Genomic DNA, 16,790 nt, shown 5'->3' with positions numbered 1-16,790 from the left:
AAGGGCTGCGGGTTGTGCTGACGGCAGTCCTGCTATGTTGTGATGAGGATTGTCATTGTACAGCCATGTCCCCCCCACTGACCGTGCATGACAATATTACACAACACACACACACCCAGGAGAGGGGGCGGGACACGCGAGCTGCGCGGGACGGTAATTGGCTGTGAGGATAGGAGAGGAGGGGCCCTGCTGCTGTCTGAGCTGGAACAAAACAGCGGGGCAATGCAGAGTGTAGATCAGATGAGCCAAGAGCTGAAACGAGGATTAGAGGAGAGGAGAGGAGAACTGGAGGGGACACAACACTGCTGGGATCATAGGCACACTATCAGTGCACACAGACATCCCATCTACAGACAGCACAAGTCTCTACAACCTGCACCCTTCTCCATTCTCTGCACCATCCCACTACTAGAGACTGGCAGGATGCGTCTGATCCAGAACATGTGCACTATCAGCGAGTGCCCACCGGCTGCCAGCACCGACTCAGCGGGCACCAGCAATGGCAGCAGCAGAGTCATCAAGATCGCAGTGATTGGGGGCAGTGGAGTGGGCAAGACAGGTGAGTCACTGTGCAGCTTCCAATATCATTTCTCTTTATCTCTCTTCTCTCCATCATTTATATATATATATAAAATCAGATCAGAAATCTCAAATCAGCAAATAATATTACTGCTATTTAGATATTTATAAACACAGATCCTATTTTAAATTATGATTATATTTAGTAAATTATTATATTAAAAACGATATTTTTTAAATAATATATATATATATATATATATATATATATATATATATATATATATATATATATATATATATATATATATATATAAAAATATTATTATGTATAGTTTTTGCAATTCTACATCACCCTTCTGCGTATGATTGTTCTGACACTCCATTGAAGGATGCCAGCCCATACCATACGTAACCTAGGAAACCGTTTCCTGAATGAAAATAACCTTTGCAGCAGAATTTATCAATGACTCTATCGTTCTGCTCAGCTTATTATTATAACACTTAGCAGTGTTTAGTTTTTTATATAAATTTACATTCAGAATGCATTTTTCAGCAGTACTTAATATAAGATCACTCAGTTATACCCAGCATGAAGGTGATGGTGATTTGTCCTATAATTGCCTAGATAATCACATAGGTTATACTCATTTCAGTATTATAGTGGTCATTTCTGTACGAGTGCCACGCTAATTTTGTCAGTGGCTGTGCGGGGGTATTGTAATGTAAAACAATGGCTGTATACAGAGACACCACCTGCAGCTCGCCCACTTGTAGAAGGAATCTGTTGATGGGGTAGTGGGGGGGAAAAGCAGCGTTTTACAATCAGCTTACCATTCTCTTGTTTCTTTCTTTGCAGCTCTGGTGGTCAGATTTCTCACCAAGCGGTTTATTGGCGACTACGAACGAAATGCAGGTAAGAACTGTGGATTTATGGATTGACTTGCTGCTGTTAGTATACTGATCAGAACATAGAGTGCATGCTAACATATGTCTAATGCCGCGTACACACCATCACTTTATGTGATGAAAAAAAATGACATTTTTAAAAACGTCAATTTCAATGACCGTGTGTGGGGGGAAACGCAGTTTTATGTCTTGTGAAAAACGACAAAAAAAAAATTGAAGCATGCTTCTATTTTATGTGTCGTTTTTCAAAACGTTGTTTTTTGTTTCACAGAAATTGACCGTGTGTAGCAAAAAACGACGTTTAAAACGACGTTTTTAAACCTGCGCATGCCCAGAAGCTAGCTTCAATTGAAAAGAGTGGTGAACGCAACCTCGCTTTGTTAGAACATTGTGAAAAAAACGATGGTGTGTAGGCAACTTCGTTTTTGAAAATTGAAGTTTCAAAAACGTTGTTTTTTACTTCACAGAAAATGTCGTTTTTTTCTATCACATAAATTGATGGTGTGTACACGGCATGAGAGCTCTGTATTTCCCTCTTATCCATTCCACCCTTCCCTAATGAACTCTGCCTTTGTTTTCTTAGGAAACCTGTACAGCCGACAAGTGCAGATCGATGGAACGAATCTCGCCATCCAGGTGCAGGACACACCAGGTGTTCAGGTAAATCCACTTTCTGATCTCCAATGTCACAGTCCCTACTAATCCCTCAGCTGTTTATGGCACAGAAACTTGTAATTAGTTCCATCAGTCACTCAGGGGTTGATTTACTAAAACTGGAGAGTGCAAAATCTGGTGTAGCTTGGTAGCCAATCAGCTTCTTACTTTGGCTTGTTCAATTAAACTTCGGAAGCCGATTGGTTTTCTATGTGGAGTTGCACCAGATTTTGCACTTTCCAGTATTAGTAAATCAACTCTACAACCTTTTGGTGGAATATGGTTAGTTTGGTTGCTATTGTATTATTTTAGCATAACAAATGAAAGAGAGCTTTATTGGCTTTAGGGCTACAGTGGATTGCTGAGCTGTATGCTAGGTGTCCTAAGAAAACAGTTCAGGAGATGCAAGCCTCTGCGTGAGAGTACTATAGGTGACTCCGTGAACTCTTGAACTGAATCCAACTGCTGCAAATGGTCTGGAACTGGGGACACGTATAGGCTCATTTCTTTGCCATTCTGTCTAGTCCTCCTAGGATGGCTGTGTGCGCTCACAGAAATTTGTCTAGTTACAGCAGTTGAGAATGGGCAGCTGTCCAGATGTAACTGCTTCCAGCTTATATCTTCTTACTTTCCAGACTCACTGTCTAGCCAGCTCATTTCCCTTCCTGCCCCACTACAAAGTCTTTCTCTCTCTTTGCTGTACATTCCTCCTGAGAATAGAAAACTCGGCTGTATCTGATTCCAGATTCTGCAGCTGCATCAACATACATTGGGTTAGGAGGGTGAAGGAGTAGACAGATTGATATTGCATACATCTTCTACAGCACTTAAGTACTTTTGGAAATGGTGTCTCCGTGGCACATTAGAAAAGCTGTTTCCTCTCAATTGTTTTAGCAGGTCATCTTATTTTTTTTCATTTTTTCCCTTCCCCAGATACATGAGCAAAGCCTGGAGTGCAACGAGCAGCTTAACAGGTCTATCAGATGGGCAGATGCTGTCGTCATCGTCTTCTCAATCACAGACTGTAAGAGCTATGAACTTATTAACCACCTTCACCAGTACGTGCGCCAGCTCCATCCTGACAACAGAGTTCCTATTGTTATTGTGGCCAACAAAGCGGACTTGTTGCACCTCAAGCAGGTGGAACCCCAGCACGGACTACAGCTGGCCAACATGCTGGGCTGCACATTTTATGAAGTCAGTGTCAGCGAGAACTATATTGACGTGTACAACGCCTTTCAGGTCCTCTGTAAAGAGATCAGCAAGCACCAGGTCACCAGCACGCCGGAGAAGAGGAAGAACTCTCTCATCCCACGACCAAAGTCTCCAAACATGCAGGACTTAAAAAGACGCTTTAAACAAGTCCTGTCTGCCAAAGTGAGGACTGCTACATCTGTCTGAAGAATGTCTGCGGCAGCTGTTGTTTTTGTTCTTCCAGAGAATAAAAGAGAGCTCTGAAGGTGCTAACATGGATTAACTTTGACATTGCTGGCTGGGAGGCTGCACAGACATGAGGAGAGAGGGTGTTAAAGTGGCATGCAGGAGCCAAGCTGAACAATGGATTAAGTGGCATATGGACATCAATGAAAACATTTCAGGAAGATGACTTGTGGATACCTGAAATGTGGGATGAAATGCAATGAACATTTTGTGGACTCATAAATGGGATTCACACTAAATACTATTGTAGTGGGAAATTGGAGTAGGAAAACATCCCCCTTTTAATTTTACCACAGTGTAAATGTCATGCTTGTATTCTTATACCCAACAAAGTGCTGTTTTCAGTGGATGAATGTCGCAATGTCCATGTCTATAAGAAGATACTCTGTCTGGCAGTGGTACTATGACAGTAGACAGATGTGGCTTTGACTCATAATATATCTCCTATACGTAGGGTGTATTTATGTGACATCACATGAAGAGTTTTCAGAGCAGTCTGTCTGTAAGGCATTGTGTAAATGTTCTTTGTATCTGCACTTTCCTTCCCTGCGGTAAAATTCATGTTCTGGGGGCTTACATCTTCAGACATTAGGGGGCGCTATGTTTCATTTTGATTTTACTACAGGAGGTACGCGGCTGATGAACCGTGGAGTTAGCCAATGAAGATCAAGGTTGAGGCTGACAGATTTATGAATTGCACTTTAAAAGCCATTTGTGCTTTTGCTTTGTACATTGTAACTTATTTATTTTTGTGTACAATAAATGCCCAAAGGGCTAACTTTTTAACCAACGTTTCCTTTAATTTTTTATTTTAATGTTAACTTTGAATGATTATTGAATAAAAGGGGTGAAACTGAAATTCATATTTACATATGATGCTAGCAACTTATTGCATATATAGAAAAAGTACATCATGTATTGAACAAATCTACAAGACACAGTGAATATAATACCCCTCTTAACAACACGGTGAGCTAAAAATAATGTGACTACCGCAGGATCTTCAGATGTTTTCTAACATCCTGGAATCCCAAATATTACTCAGCATATCTGAGCAAAGATTATAACCATCTGTCTAAAAGCTACCAGGGGTTCTACACAAGAACATCCAACACCTGTCTGTTGGAGTAACACGTATAAAACATGATTTCTAATTAGTTTTGATGGTTTAGTGCAATTTTCACATTTCTTTCCCTTTGCGAATAAAGTATCTTTAGGCACAGAAATACCTGTACCAAAAGTATAATTTGTAAATAACTGTTGATAGCTATGACCTTCATATATCTTCTGCTAAGATTACTGGGTTTCCTCAGGACTCCAACATTGGATAGGCTCTATTAGCAACATCAGGAACCCAAGACATCATTAGTACAAGGCCAAACTGAAACTGTTGCAGAGATTTTTGTTTTAATTACTATATGTAGCATTTTATATTTTGTCGTAAGTTGTGAGGAACAAGTTGGTTGAGGACTCTAGGCAATGCTCAAGTCAAGGGTCCCTTCTTTTTTTTTCAATATATTTAGCCCTGGGCCTCAGACCACCCCTAGTATAATACACTAGAAAGCCACCTATATACTTTAAAGCATTGGTCATCAGCCCTGTCCTCAGGGCCCACTAACAGGCCAGATTTGATGTATTACCTTGGGGAGATGCAGACTAGAATACTGCAATCACTGAGCAGCAAATGATATCACCTGTGATGTATTTCTGTTATCTTGCAAACCTGGCCTGTTAGTGGGCCCTGAGGACAGGGTTGATGACCACTGCTTTAGAGGGTGTTCTATCTTCCACCAGAGTAAACCACAGAATATTTCATAGGGTTGTACGCTTAGGCCTCGTACACACGATCGAACATGTCTGCTGAAACTGGTCCGCGGACCAGTTTCCGGACATGTCCGACCGTGTGTAGGGCCTACCGGACCGGATTCCTGGGCTAGCGGACAGGTTTCCAGGGGACAAAAGTTTCTTAGCATGCTAAGAAACTTGTCCGCTGGAACTATGTCTGTCGGACATGTCCGATGGTCAGTATGACTCATCGGACATGTCCGCTGGTTATGACGTATAACCAGCGGCCCGAAATCCCGCGCATGCGTCAAATTGATTTGACACATGCGTGGAAGCATTGAACTTCCGCGTCAGAGAACGTCAGTGTCGTATACGTCACCGCGTTCTCTGTCCGCTGGGATTTTGGTCTGATGTGTGTACACACATCAGACCAAGACATCCCAGCAGACATGTCCGATGAAAACGGTCCGCGGACCATTTTCATCGGACATGTCTGGCCGTGTGTGCAAGGCCTCAAATTCAGTAACACATTAATATCCACAGAGGTGGGAATAGATTTAGGTGTGAGCTGGGTCAGGAAGTCGAGCCTTTAACACATTTGACCATAGTTTGTGCAATCCTGTTATTTATCTATCCTATCCAATCTCTTGTTTACAAAAAAGTTGCACAATAATCACACATAACAGACAACATGAAACCTGATTGATAAGTCAGGACAGTGGTCCCCGATCATGTACCTTCAAAAAACTGGTAAGGAATGGAGTTTCCAAAAATTCTAACCCAAAATGTTCCTCTTCTGGAACCATATGTATATTTGAGCTTGAGGTATCCAATCTTGCATGAAGGCACCTTTGGTATAGGTGAAATAAGTTGATCAAGGTTTACTTGGGTACAGTTTGACATTAAATAACCCCTCACATCATCGGAGTTTATTTTTCTCTTATCAGTGACTCATTAAAAGCTTCCTAGTCTAGGACAGAAAGGATTGAAGGACATGAGCACATTCCAGAAGTCCATCCTCCAGTATCAGTGTAAAACACGTCACAGGAAAGATAAATAAAGAGCACCACTGAGCATTCTGATTTCTCCACCAGGCTGGCAAGCTGTGTATCTGTTATCAATAAGTCTACTAAGAAAATGTGACAGTGCATTCTCAACACTTCTTCAGATTTGGTGTCCACGTTGGTTCTATTTTTGTCTGGTGTACAAAGGACCAGGCAATGTCAACTACCCAGTACACTACATATTTGTAGGTATATGCACATACAGTAAATGAAGTTCCAACTTCAGCCAATGCATTTCCTTTTTTGATAAATTCAAGACTTCTGTGAACTTATTGTGTCTCTGTTGGGGGGATTACATTTTTAATTTTGTTCCTGTGACAACAAAAATAATGTGGCTGCCACTGAAACAGAAAGGGCTCTTTCACATGAGCAGTAAAAAGAGGTGGTTGAGCAATGGCTTTACTGTCCACCTGAATTTTACCATTACAGCTGTACACACGCTCCCATTAAAGTCAACAGGAGTATGCCACAACTGCGCGCCAAATGCTTGGCTCGCAGTTGTGGTGTGGTATTTTAATACAAAATTCCCCTTGGGATTAACAAAAAATAACCCAGATGCTTAGGAGGTGGCAGGATCACCTTCTGAACACCTAGGAGCCACTGCTACGCCACGGTCCACAGTGGGCCAGAGGGTGGTAGGCAGTGCCGATCCTGACCTCCCTGGGGCCCTAAGCAAAATGACATGTCACATTAAAGTTGATAAGCGGGGGAGGGGGTGTTCTGCTGTCGGAAATTACATCTTACATTAAAGTGAGAAGAGGGGGGGGGTGCTGACTTCTTACCTCTTCTCCAATGCATCCAGCAAGTTGAGAAGCGGGGTGAGGGGCCGAAAATGACTTCTCACCAGGCGGCGGGACCTCTAGTAATTTGGGGGCGTTCCATAGCTTTGCGGGGCCCTAAGCGGCTTGCATAGTGAGCCTATAGGGCGGATCGGCCCTGGTGGTAGGCACTGGTGGCCATGTGAAAGAGCCCTTAGACACAGATAGTAATAGCAAGCTGTCAGTAGTTCTAATCCTTCCTCTATTTCAATGATAAAGTCTATTGTTGTAATCTGGGCCCCGTTAAGAACACAGCCCCCCCCCCCCCAAAAAAAGAAGGTAATAATCCTACCTAACTGTATCGAAAACAAAAGAAGTTGGCCTTTAACAGACACAGGTGATCATACCTTAAAACAAGCGTCATTTGCAGAAGAGAAATGCACAGTCCATACTTTGTTAATGAATTAGTCAATATTTGGTGAGGCCTGCTTTCTGTGTGCTCATTTGTACATGAGTAGGGAGAGCTGTAAAGCAGCCTCTTTGTGGTGGGTGTGGAATGCAGACATATAATTTAGTCATTATACACTATGATTAATGGGAGCATTAACTATCCAGTAATCAATACTGTGCAGAATGCACTTGAAGGCTTTCATGGTAACATCTGTGAAGCAGGTGATCTTCTCCTCCATGTGGCTGTAGAAGGCCCGCCACATCTTCAGAGTTCATGAATGCAATAGAGTTTAGCTTTTCTTTCTCTTTGATCAACTCACACTAAGATGATCAAAATGTTGCTTTAAAAAGTTACACTTATCCACATCACATTGTCTGGCAGGTTTATGATACAAAGCACAAGGTATGGTAGAGACAGCTACACTTATAGACAATAGAGGCAGCGGAGCTGAATCTACAGATGTATTAACTAGAAGACTCATTCCCTTTTCCTACAGCACCAAACTACATTAACCAACTAATTTTGATCTACAGTATTTGTGACAATTTTACATTAAAGTACCATTAAAATATTTAGTTGACTTAAACACTGTATTATACACAAGTACATTTTTATTTTTTATTTTGTTATCTCTTTACCCACTTCCTGTCTCCATGCACTAAATCCAGTCTAAGCTGCACATCATGGCTCTTGACCGCCTTCCTGAGAGTGACAACAGTGGAGCATGATTGCACAATGGGCGTAAACATGGCCGCTTGTGACAGAGTGACATCCTATAACAGGAAGTGCTTGAACAGGGACCATTATGGCAGGATCTCCGGGTATTATTTTAATGAAAGCTGCAGATTTAAAAAATTTTTTTTTTTAATGTATTACAAGACAAAGGGGTAGATCCACAAAGAAAATACGCCGGCGGATCTAGTGATACGCCGGCGTAATTTCAAAATTCCCGCGTCGTATCTTTGTTTTGAATGCTCAAAACAAGATACGACGGCATCTGGGTTAGATCCGACAGGCGTATGTCTTTGTACGCCTTTGGATCTTAGATGCAATTTTTCGACGTCCGCTAGGTGCCGTTCCCGTTGTAATCCGCGTCGAGTATGCAAATTAGCTATTTCCAAAGATCCACGAATGTATGAGCGGCCGTCGCATTCTTTTACATCGTTTCCATTTGGCTTTTTCCGGTGTATAGTTAAAGCTGCTATCTGGTGGCGTACTCAAGGTTAAGTATGGCTGTCGTTCCCGCGTATAATTTTGAAAATTTTACGTCGTTTGCGTAAGTCGTCCGTGAATGAGGCTGGACGCCATTTACGTTCACGTCGAAAACAATGACGTCCTTGCGACGTCATTTGGAGCAATGCACCCTGGGAGTTTTGACGGACGGGGCATGCGCAGTTCGTTCGGCAAGGGGATGCGCTTCATTTAAATGAAACACGCCCCCTACTCGCCGCATTTGAATTCCGCGCCCTTACGCCGCGAGAGATACCCTACGCCGCCGTAACTTACGGCGCAAATTGTTTCAGGATTCAAAGAATAGCAAAGTAAGTTACAGCGACGTAGCGTATCTCACATACGCTGCGCCCACGCAGATGTATGTGGATCTGCCCCAAAGACTATAGTCTTAGTTACATTCAATTGGTCTTGATTTGTAATGCTAGAGACATTTTGCAGATTATTCAGATTATACACTGCTCAGATTTCAAAAAGGCTTCTGGGAGAAATGGACCAATCAATTCAGCCAATCAAGATGGCCAAAGCTAGTAAAATAATTCTCCCGCACTATCACCAAAAATGGTGATAAGGTGAATAACTGCTGCAAACACCGATAGGTAAATCCATGATCAGTGATGTGCGAATGAGTTATGAGTGATGATGCGCTGTTAAATGTGTACACAATAGGGTCCAAGGATGTGTTCCAAACACAAATTGGCAAAACAAGAATGCAGCAAAACATAAAGTGCAAATGGGTGACTCTATTCCTATATTAATAAGACTCCTCGCAGGTGGGTATGTAATGGATTTAGAACAATCTCTGTACCAAAAGCATTTAGGCCTGACATACAGTGCTCATAGTGAATATTTAAACCTCTGTGTAAAATGGCCTCTCATCTTACTGCTGTAAGGTAACAACATGAGTGAAAAAAATTATTCCAGTTTCCTGTATGGATTCTTCTATGGATGGGCCGACTGTTGGCTCTCAGGTATATACAGTCCTGGATACCTCTAGGGATCCTCCTCTGTTTAGCCTAGTAATTAGCACTCTGTGATGAATGGTAGCTCCTCTATAGTGGTCTGGTAGTCCTCCCAAACTCGCCCATATAACGTGTGAAGGAAGATGAATCCCCAAATAGTGTAATAACCTGATGAAGTCACATGGTTTTGACGATACGCGACAGGATTGACAGACAGGCATACCGGAAGTGACGTGGGAATACAAGTTCGCCGCTCGTAGGCTACATGTTGTGTTGCTTCTTGTTTAAATGTGAGTGTTTCAACGTTATATGCGCGAGTTTGGGAGGACTACCAGACCACTATAGAGGAGCTATCATCCACCACAGAGTGCTTATCACTGGGCTAAAGAGAGGAGGACCCCTAGAGGTAGCTGGGATTGTATATACCTGAGAGCCAACAGCCAGCCCATCCATAAAAGAACCTGGAATAATTTTTTCGACTCATGTTACCTTACAGCAGTAAGGTGAGAGGCAAATTTACACAGAGGTGTCACTGCATGGATGAAGAGACACCTGTCACATATTTGTTATACCTGCACGTTAAAAGATTCCAGCACTTCTTTATCTTTTTCAACAGAGCATTTCTAGGACTTTCAGAATCTTTTCCATGTTCTCACAGAAATGTTTTTGCTTCACTTTATTATGAACGTTTCAGTCAAGTCACTGTTTAAATATGCACTATGAGTACTGTATGTCACGCTTATATTCTTTTGGTACAGAGATTGTTCTAAATCCATTACATACCCACCTGTGAGAAAATTTATTAATATAGGAATATAGTCACCTATTTGCACTTTTTGTTGTGCTGCATTCTTGTTTTGCCAATTGTATTTGTGTTTGAAACACATCCTTGGACCCCATTGTGTACATCTTTAACAGCACAGCACCACTCATAACTCAAGATGGCCGAAGACTCGCACCAGGAAGAAGCTGGGGAGAAGGTGCTAGCGATAGCAAGGGACCTCATGTACATTGGACTGTTGGGAGGTAGTTTAGTTCCACCAGGTCTCACCCCATCTGATTATCCCTGGTAGAGTTTGAACTATTTTAATAGCTGAAGAGCTTTAGAATATGAGCACAAATATACTGAAATATGATTAACATATGCCAGGCAAGTTTTTTGTGGTATAATCCCAATCAAATGAAAGATCAGCAATGCTCAGTATGTTCCTCCATCTATATGGGTTGAATACTAGCCACTAGATGGAGATGGCTTCAGATCAGGCAGACCTGCATTTACACACAGAAGTCAAGATGATAAGGAAGTGATAACTTTCCCTCAGCGTGACTGTATTTCAGCATAACATTTACGAGAAATGAAAAACAGAAAAGATAAAAGAAAGTGCAAATTCATGCAAAGCTCATTCATGAAACATAACTTTTTGTGTTTGGATCTCCTGACTGCTATCCAATACAGCTAGACTTAAAGCAGACCTGTACACCTAAAATACATTTCTCTTATTTGCTACTCCCTAAAAAAAAATATGTTTTTTTTTGTTAGTGGAGCAAGCACCTTCCCCTAGGCAAGGATGATGTAGCCCTCGGTGCCTTGGATACACATCACACATCCTGAAATGCTACATGACCAGCTTTCTTGCAGACCGCCATATTGCACATGTGCAACAGCAAGGGACAGTTGAGTCTTGAATCAAAGATGGTAGTGCGGAAAAACAGAATTACTGTGAGAAATTGGCATTTCTTTTAAGTACTTATTTCTTAAAAAACAATAATAATTGTACAGTAGCTGCTGACATTTTGTTTTATAAAGGCCAGGTGAAGTTCCTCTTTAAAGAGGAGATCCGCCCAAAGGTATCCTGTTCCCCCCCTCCCCCCGAAAGGTGCAAATTGTGGCAACGGAGGGGGAGAGGAGACAAATGAGCGGAATTTCCATTTTTGGGTGGAACTCCGCTTTAATTCACCCCAAAATCTTTTGGGCTGATAATTTTGCCAAACAGATATCTATTGGGCATGTAGTTTTGCCAGAGTGTCAAGTACAGGACATCAAGGGTTTCATAAACTATATGTGGGTCTACAGCATACCAACCTTGGGGTTCAAGTGTAACAAGGAGGACTTAAAGTGATTGTAAACATCCACCTTGTAAAACAACCCATTCAGTTTAAAATAGAAATGAAAGGCAAAACATGTTTGTGTAGATATAAAAAAAACATTATAAATACCTTTTATATAACTGTGATCACATCTCCTTTATTCTCAGCTGCATAAGAGCTGGGTGGAGGAGAAACAGCAGGACACGGAGCTTCCCAGTGAAAGGCTGTGCAGTGGGGGGCATGTCAGGACAAGTCTGATCATGAGTACACTGAGTTCCTAGCATAGCTGTGCTCTTCTGTTTTGTGTGGTCAGTTTTTAAAAGGAAAGCAAGGGGACTAGCAGGAACAACAGGGAATTCAAAGGAAGCAATACAAAGAGAACAGTGGGCCAGATCCACAAAAACCTGACGTAACTTAAAAAATCCCATTTAAGTTACACTGCCTTAAAGTTTCTACCTAAGTGCCTGATCCACAAAGCACTTATCTAGAAATTTTTAGGCTGTGTAACTAAAATTCCGCCGGCGCAAGGCGTTCCTATTCAAATGGGGCGAGTCCCATTTAAATGAGGCGCGCTCCCGCGCCGGCCGTACTGCGCATGCGCAAAGTTACGTTACGCCGAGTTTTGAGGATCGCGACGGCTTAAAAAAGTTGCGTCGGGAAAAAAAAAAATGACAGCGGCATGCATTCCTGAGGGAGAACTCCATGCCAATTTTCAAAGAAAAAACCGGCATGGGTTCCCCCCCCCCAGGAGCATACCAGGCCCTTAGGTCTGGTATGGGTTGTAAGGAGACCCCCCCACGCCGAAAAATTGACGTAGGGGGTCCCCCTACAATCCATACCAGACCCGTATCCAAAGCACGCTACCCGGCCGGCCAGGAAAGGAGTGGGGACGAGCGAGCGCCCCCCCCCTCCTGAGCCGTGCCAGGCCGCGTGCCCTCAACATGGGGGGGTTGGGTGCTCTGGGGTAGAGGTCGACCGATATGTGTTTTTCTCTGGCCGATGCCGATATTTGGAAATCGGGGTGGCCGATGGCCGATATGTGTGGCCGATATTTTAGGCCGATATTTTAGGCCGATATTCTTTTTTTTTTCCCTTCATCTCAAAAAACCTAGGGTGGAGAGGTGGGGAGGAGATAATTGTTTAGGGTGGAGAGGTGGGGTGCAGCCTGTCAGTGACCACTGGTGCAGTCCATCAGTGCAGCCTATCAGTATCCATTAGTGCCCACCAGTGCAACCTCATCAGTACCCACCAGTGGAGCCTATCAGTGTCCAGAAGTTCCACGTTAGTGCCCACCAGTACAGCCCATCAGTGCCACCTCATCAATGCCCACCAATGCACCAGTGCATCCCATCATTGCCCACCAGCGCATACCACCAGTGCATTACCACATCAGTGCCCACCAGTGCATTACCACATCAGTGCCCACCAGTACATCACCACATCAGTGCCCACCAGTGCATCACCACATCAGTGCCCACCAGTGCATCACCACATCAGTGCCCACCAGTGCATCACCACATCAGTGCATTACCACATCAGTGCCCACCAGTACATCACCACATCAGTGCCCACCAGTGCATCACCACATCAGTGCCTCACATCAGTGCCCACCAGTACATCACCACATCAGTGCCCACCAGTGCATCACCACATCAGTGCCTCACATCAGTGCCCACCAGTACAGCCCAATGTCATTCACTGCCACCTCATCAATGCCCACCAGCGGAGCGCTCCTTGCTCCGTTGCATCTTCTAGCCTAGCACAAGAAAGCTCCATTCGTCAAAACAGACAGTAAAACAAAGTAGCAACTATTGAAAGTCCCAAAGTCCAATATAATACTGCAGCAGCGCCATTTCCAAACAAACGTTTGAAAAACGAAACAAACTTCTATATTGATTATATAGAAGTTTGTTTCGTTTTTAAAACGTTTGTTTGGAAATGGCGCTGCTGCAGTATTATATTGGACTTTGGGACTTTCAATAGTTGCTACTTTGTTTTGATGTTTACATTTTTTTTTGCAGCATTGTCTCATTTCTTGTGGCCAAATTTCTGTATTGCCTACTAATATCGCCCTTCCTTCTGTTTTACCACTGCTCAGCGCTCAGGAGTCCTGAGCGCTGAGCAGTGCTAAAACAGAAGGAAGGGCGATATTAGCACTCTATCCACAAAGCTCCATTCGTCCCTGTTGTGCTGCCTACAATCACCAGAATGCAGAGCGGGCCGGTAACAACCAATCCGAGGCCGCCGCTGCCGTCATTCTCCACTCTGGAAAAAAACGTCCCCTGACGTGCTGCGCGCTCTGCCTACAAGCCCCAGAATGCAGCGCGGGCCGACAGTTACCGGCCCGTGCTGCATTCTGGAATTTGTAGGCAGGGCGCGCAGCACGTCAGGGGACATTTTTTTCCAGAGTGGAGAATGACGGCAGCGGCGGCCGCCGATTGGTTGTTACCGGCCCGTGCTGCATTCTGGAATTTGTAGGCAGAGGCAGGGCGCGCAGCACGTCAGGGGACATTTTTTTTACAGTGGAGGAAGTCTGCAGCGGCGGCCGCCGATTGGCTGTTACCGGTCCGCTGGTTGGCTGCAGACTTCCTAAACGGAAACAAATATAAAGTCAGCAGATAGCGACGAGCGGGCGGGCAGGCAGGCGGAAGAATTCCACCCAGCACAGATCCTAGACAATCGGCCTAATTTACCAAATAATCGGCCGATGCCGATATCTTTAAAAACGCAAAATATCGGCCGATATATCGGCCGACCGATATATCGGTCGACCTCTACTCTGGGGCAGGGGGGCGCACTGCGGGCCCCCCCACCCCAGAGCACCCTGTCCCCATGTTGATGAGGACAGGACCTCTTCCCGACAACCCTTGCCATTGGTTGTCGGGGTCTGCGGGCGGAGGCTTATCGGAATCTGGGAGTCCCCTCAGATAAGGGGGCCCCCAGATACCGGCCCCCCACCCTAAGTGAATGGATATGGGGTACATCGTACCCCTATCCATTCACCTGTAGGCAAAAAGTTAGTTAGTAAACACACAACACAAGGCTTTTTAAAATATTTTATTATTCTGCTCCGGATGCCCCCCCTGTCTTCGTTATTAGCTCAATTAGCAGGGGGGGCTTCTTCTTCCGCTCTCCGGGGGTCTTCCGCTCTCCGGGGGGGGCTTCTCCGGACTCCGGGGGGCTTCTTCCATCTTCTCCCCTCTTCCGCTGTTGACTCGGCGAACCCCGGTTCTTCTGCAGCTCTCCGGTGCCTTCTTCTTCAGCGCTGGCTGCCTGCTATGTTTGTGTGTTAGCTCGATTTCAAACAGGCAGCCAGCGCGGTCTTCTGTGGCGTCAGGGTCTTCTCTTCCTTTCTTCCGATGTTGCCTCGTCGCCTGTTGTCGCTGTAATGATGGAAGCGCGCCTTGCATCCAATTTATATAGGCATCACCATCCCATCATGCTCCGGTAGGTACCCACGTGGTGGGTGCACGTGGGTAGGCACCCACCACGTGGGTACCTGCCGGAGCATGATGGGACGGTGATGCCTATATAAATGGGATGCAAGGCGCGCTTCCATCATTACAGCGACAACACGCGACGAGGCGACATCGGAAGAACAGAAGACAAGACCCTGACGTCACAGAAGACCGCGCCGGCTGCCTGTTTGAAATCGAGCTAACACACAAACATAGCAGGCAGCCAGCGCTGAAGAAGAAGGCACCAGAGAGCTGCAGAAGAACCGGGGTTCGCCGAGTCAAGAGCGGAAGAGGGGAGAAGATGGAAGAAGCCCCCCGGAGTCCGGAGAAGCCCCCCCGGAGAGCGGAGAAGACCCCCGGAGAGCGGAAGACCCCCGGAGAGTGGAAGACCCCCGGAGAGCGAAAGAAGAAGCCCCCCCTGCTAATTGAGCTAATAACGAAGACAGGGGGGGCATCCGGAGCAGAATAATAAAATATTTTAAAAAGCCTTGTGTTGTGTGTTTATTAACTTTTACTTTTTGCCTACAGGTGAATGGATAGGGGTACGATGTACCCCATATCCATTCACTTAGGGTGGGGGGCCGGTATCTGGGGGCCCCCTTATTAAAGGGGACTCCCAGATTCCGATAAGCCTCCGCCCGCAGACCCCGACAACCAATGGCAAGGGTTGTCGGGAAGAGGTCCTGTCCTCATCAACATGGGGACAGGGTGCTCTGGGGTGGGGGGGCCCGTAGTGCGCCCCCCTGCCCCAGAGCACCCAACCCCCCCATGTTGAGGGCATGCGGCCTGGCACGGCTCAGGAGGGGGGGGGCGCTCGCTCGTCCCCACTCCCATTCCTGACCGGCCGGGTAGCGTGCTTTGGATACGGGTCTGGTATGGATTGTAGGGGGACCCCCTACGTCGATTTTTCGGCGTAGGGGGGGTCCCCTTACAACCCATACCAGACCTAAGGGCCTGGTATGCTCCTGGGGGGGAACCCATGCCGGTTTTGTTTTTACAAATTGCCGTGGAGTTCTCCCTCGGGAAAGCATACAAAATGCCGTCGCTGGAATGGGCTTTTACAAGGTGTGACTAGTTTACACTTTGTAGAACCAGCCCTAATTTTACACTTGCAAAATAACACTTACGGCGCAAAAAGGAAGCTGGAAAGCTTTGTGGATCGCCTTAAGTGCTAATTTGCATACTAGAAACGGCATTTCGACTCGAAATGCCCCCAGCGGCGGATGCGGTACTGCATCCTAAGATTCGGCAGTGTAATTCAATTACACATGCCGGATCTTCTGCCTAACTTTGGAAAAAGCCTTTTGAGGATCGTTTCCAAAGTTACACACAGACTGAACAGCACTTAAGTCGGAGTATCTCTTTTGTGGATCTGGCCCAGTATCCTTTCTCATATAAGTACATGGTACAGGAGGCACATATAAGGAATATGAAGTGTTGGGGTAACAAATACATGAACTCTGAAAGGTGGG

General features: G+C 45.0%; 1 protein-coding gene across 1 annotated transcript; it reads left to right on the top strand.

Annotated features, from left to right (window-relative positions):
* Positions 1-220: 220 nt before the first annotated feature.
* On the top strand, positions 221-4,312 carry RASL11B (RAS like family 11 member B). Its single transcript, XM_040334890.1, has 4 exons — positions 221-559; positions 1,379-1,435; positions 2,012-2,088; positions 3,016-4,312. Exons 1-4 carry the CDS (start codon positions 223-225, stop codon positions 3,481-3,483), a joined length of 939 nt encoding a protein of 312 aa, XP_040190824.1. The 5' UTR covers positions 221-222; the 3' UTR covers positions 3,484-4,312.
* Positions 4,313-16,790: the final 12,478 nt, after the last annotated feature.

The sequence above is a fragment of the Rana temporaria genome, chromosome 1 (assembly GCF_905171775.1).
Source record: "Rana temporaria chromosome 1, aRanTem1.1, whole genome shotgun sequence".
NCBI classification, from domain to species: Eukaryota; Metazoa; Chordata; class Amphibia; order Anura; family Ranidae; genus Rana; species Rana temporaria.
The sequence above is the reverse complement of the archived record's forward strand: the minus strand, read 5'-3'. Positions and strand labels throughout refer to the sequence as shown.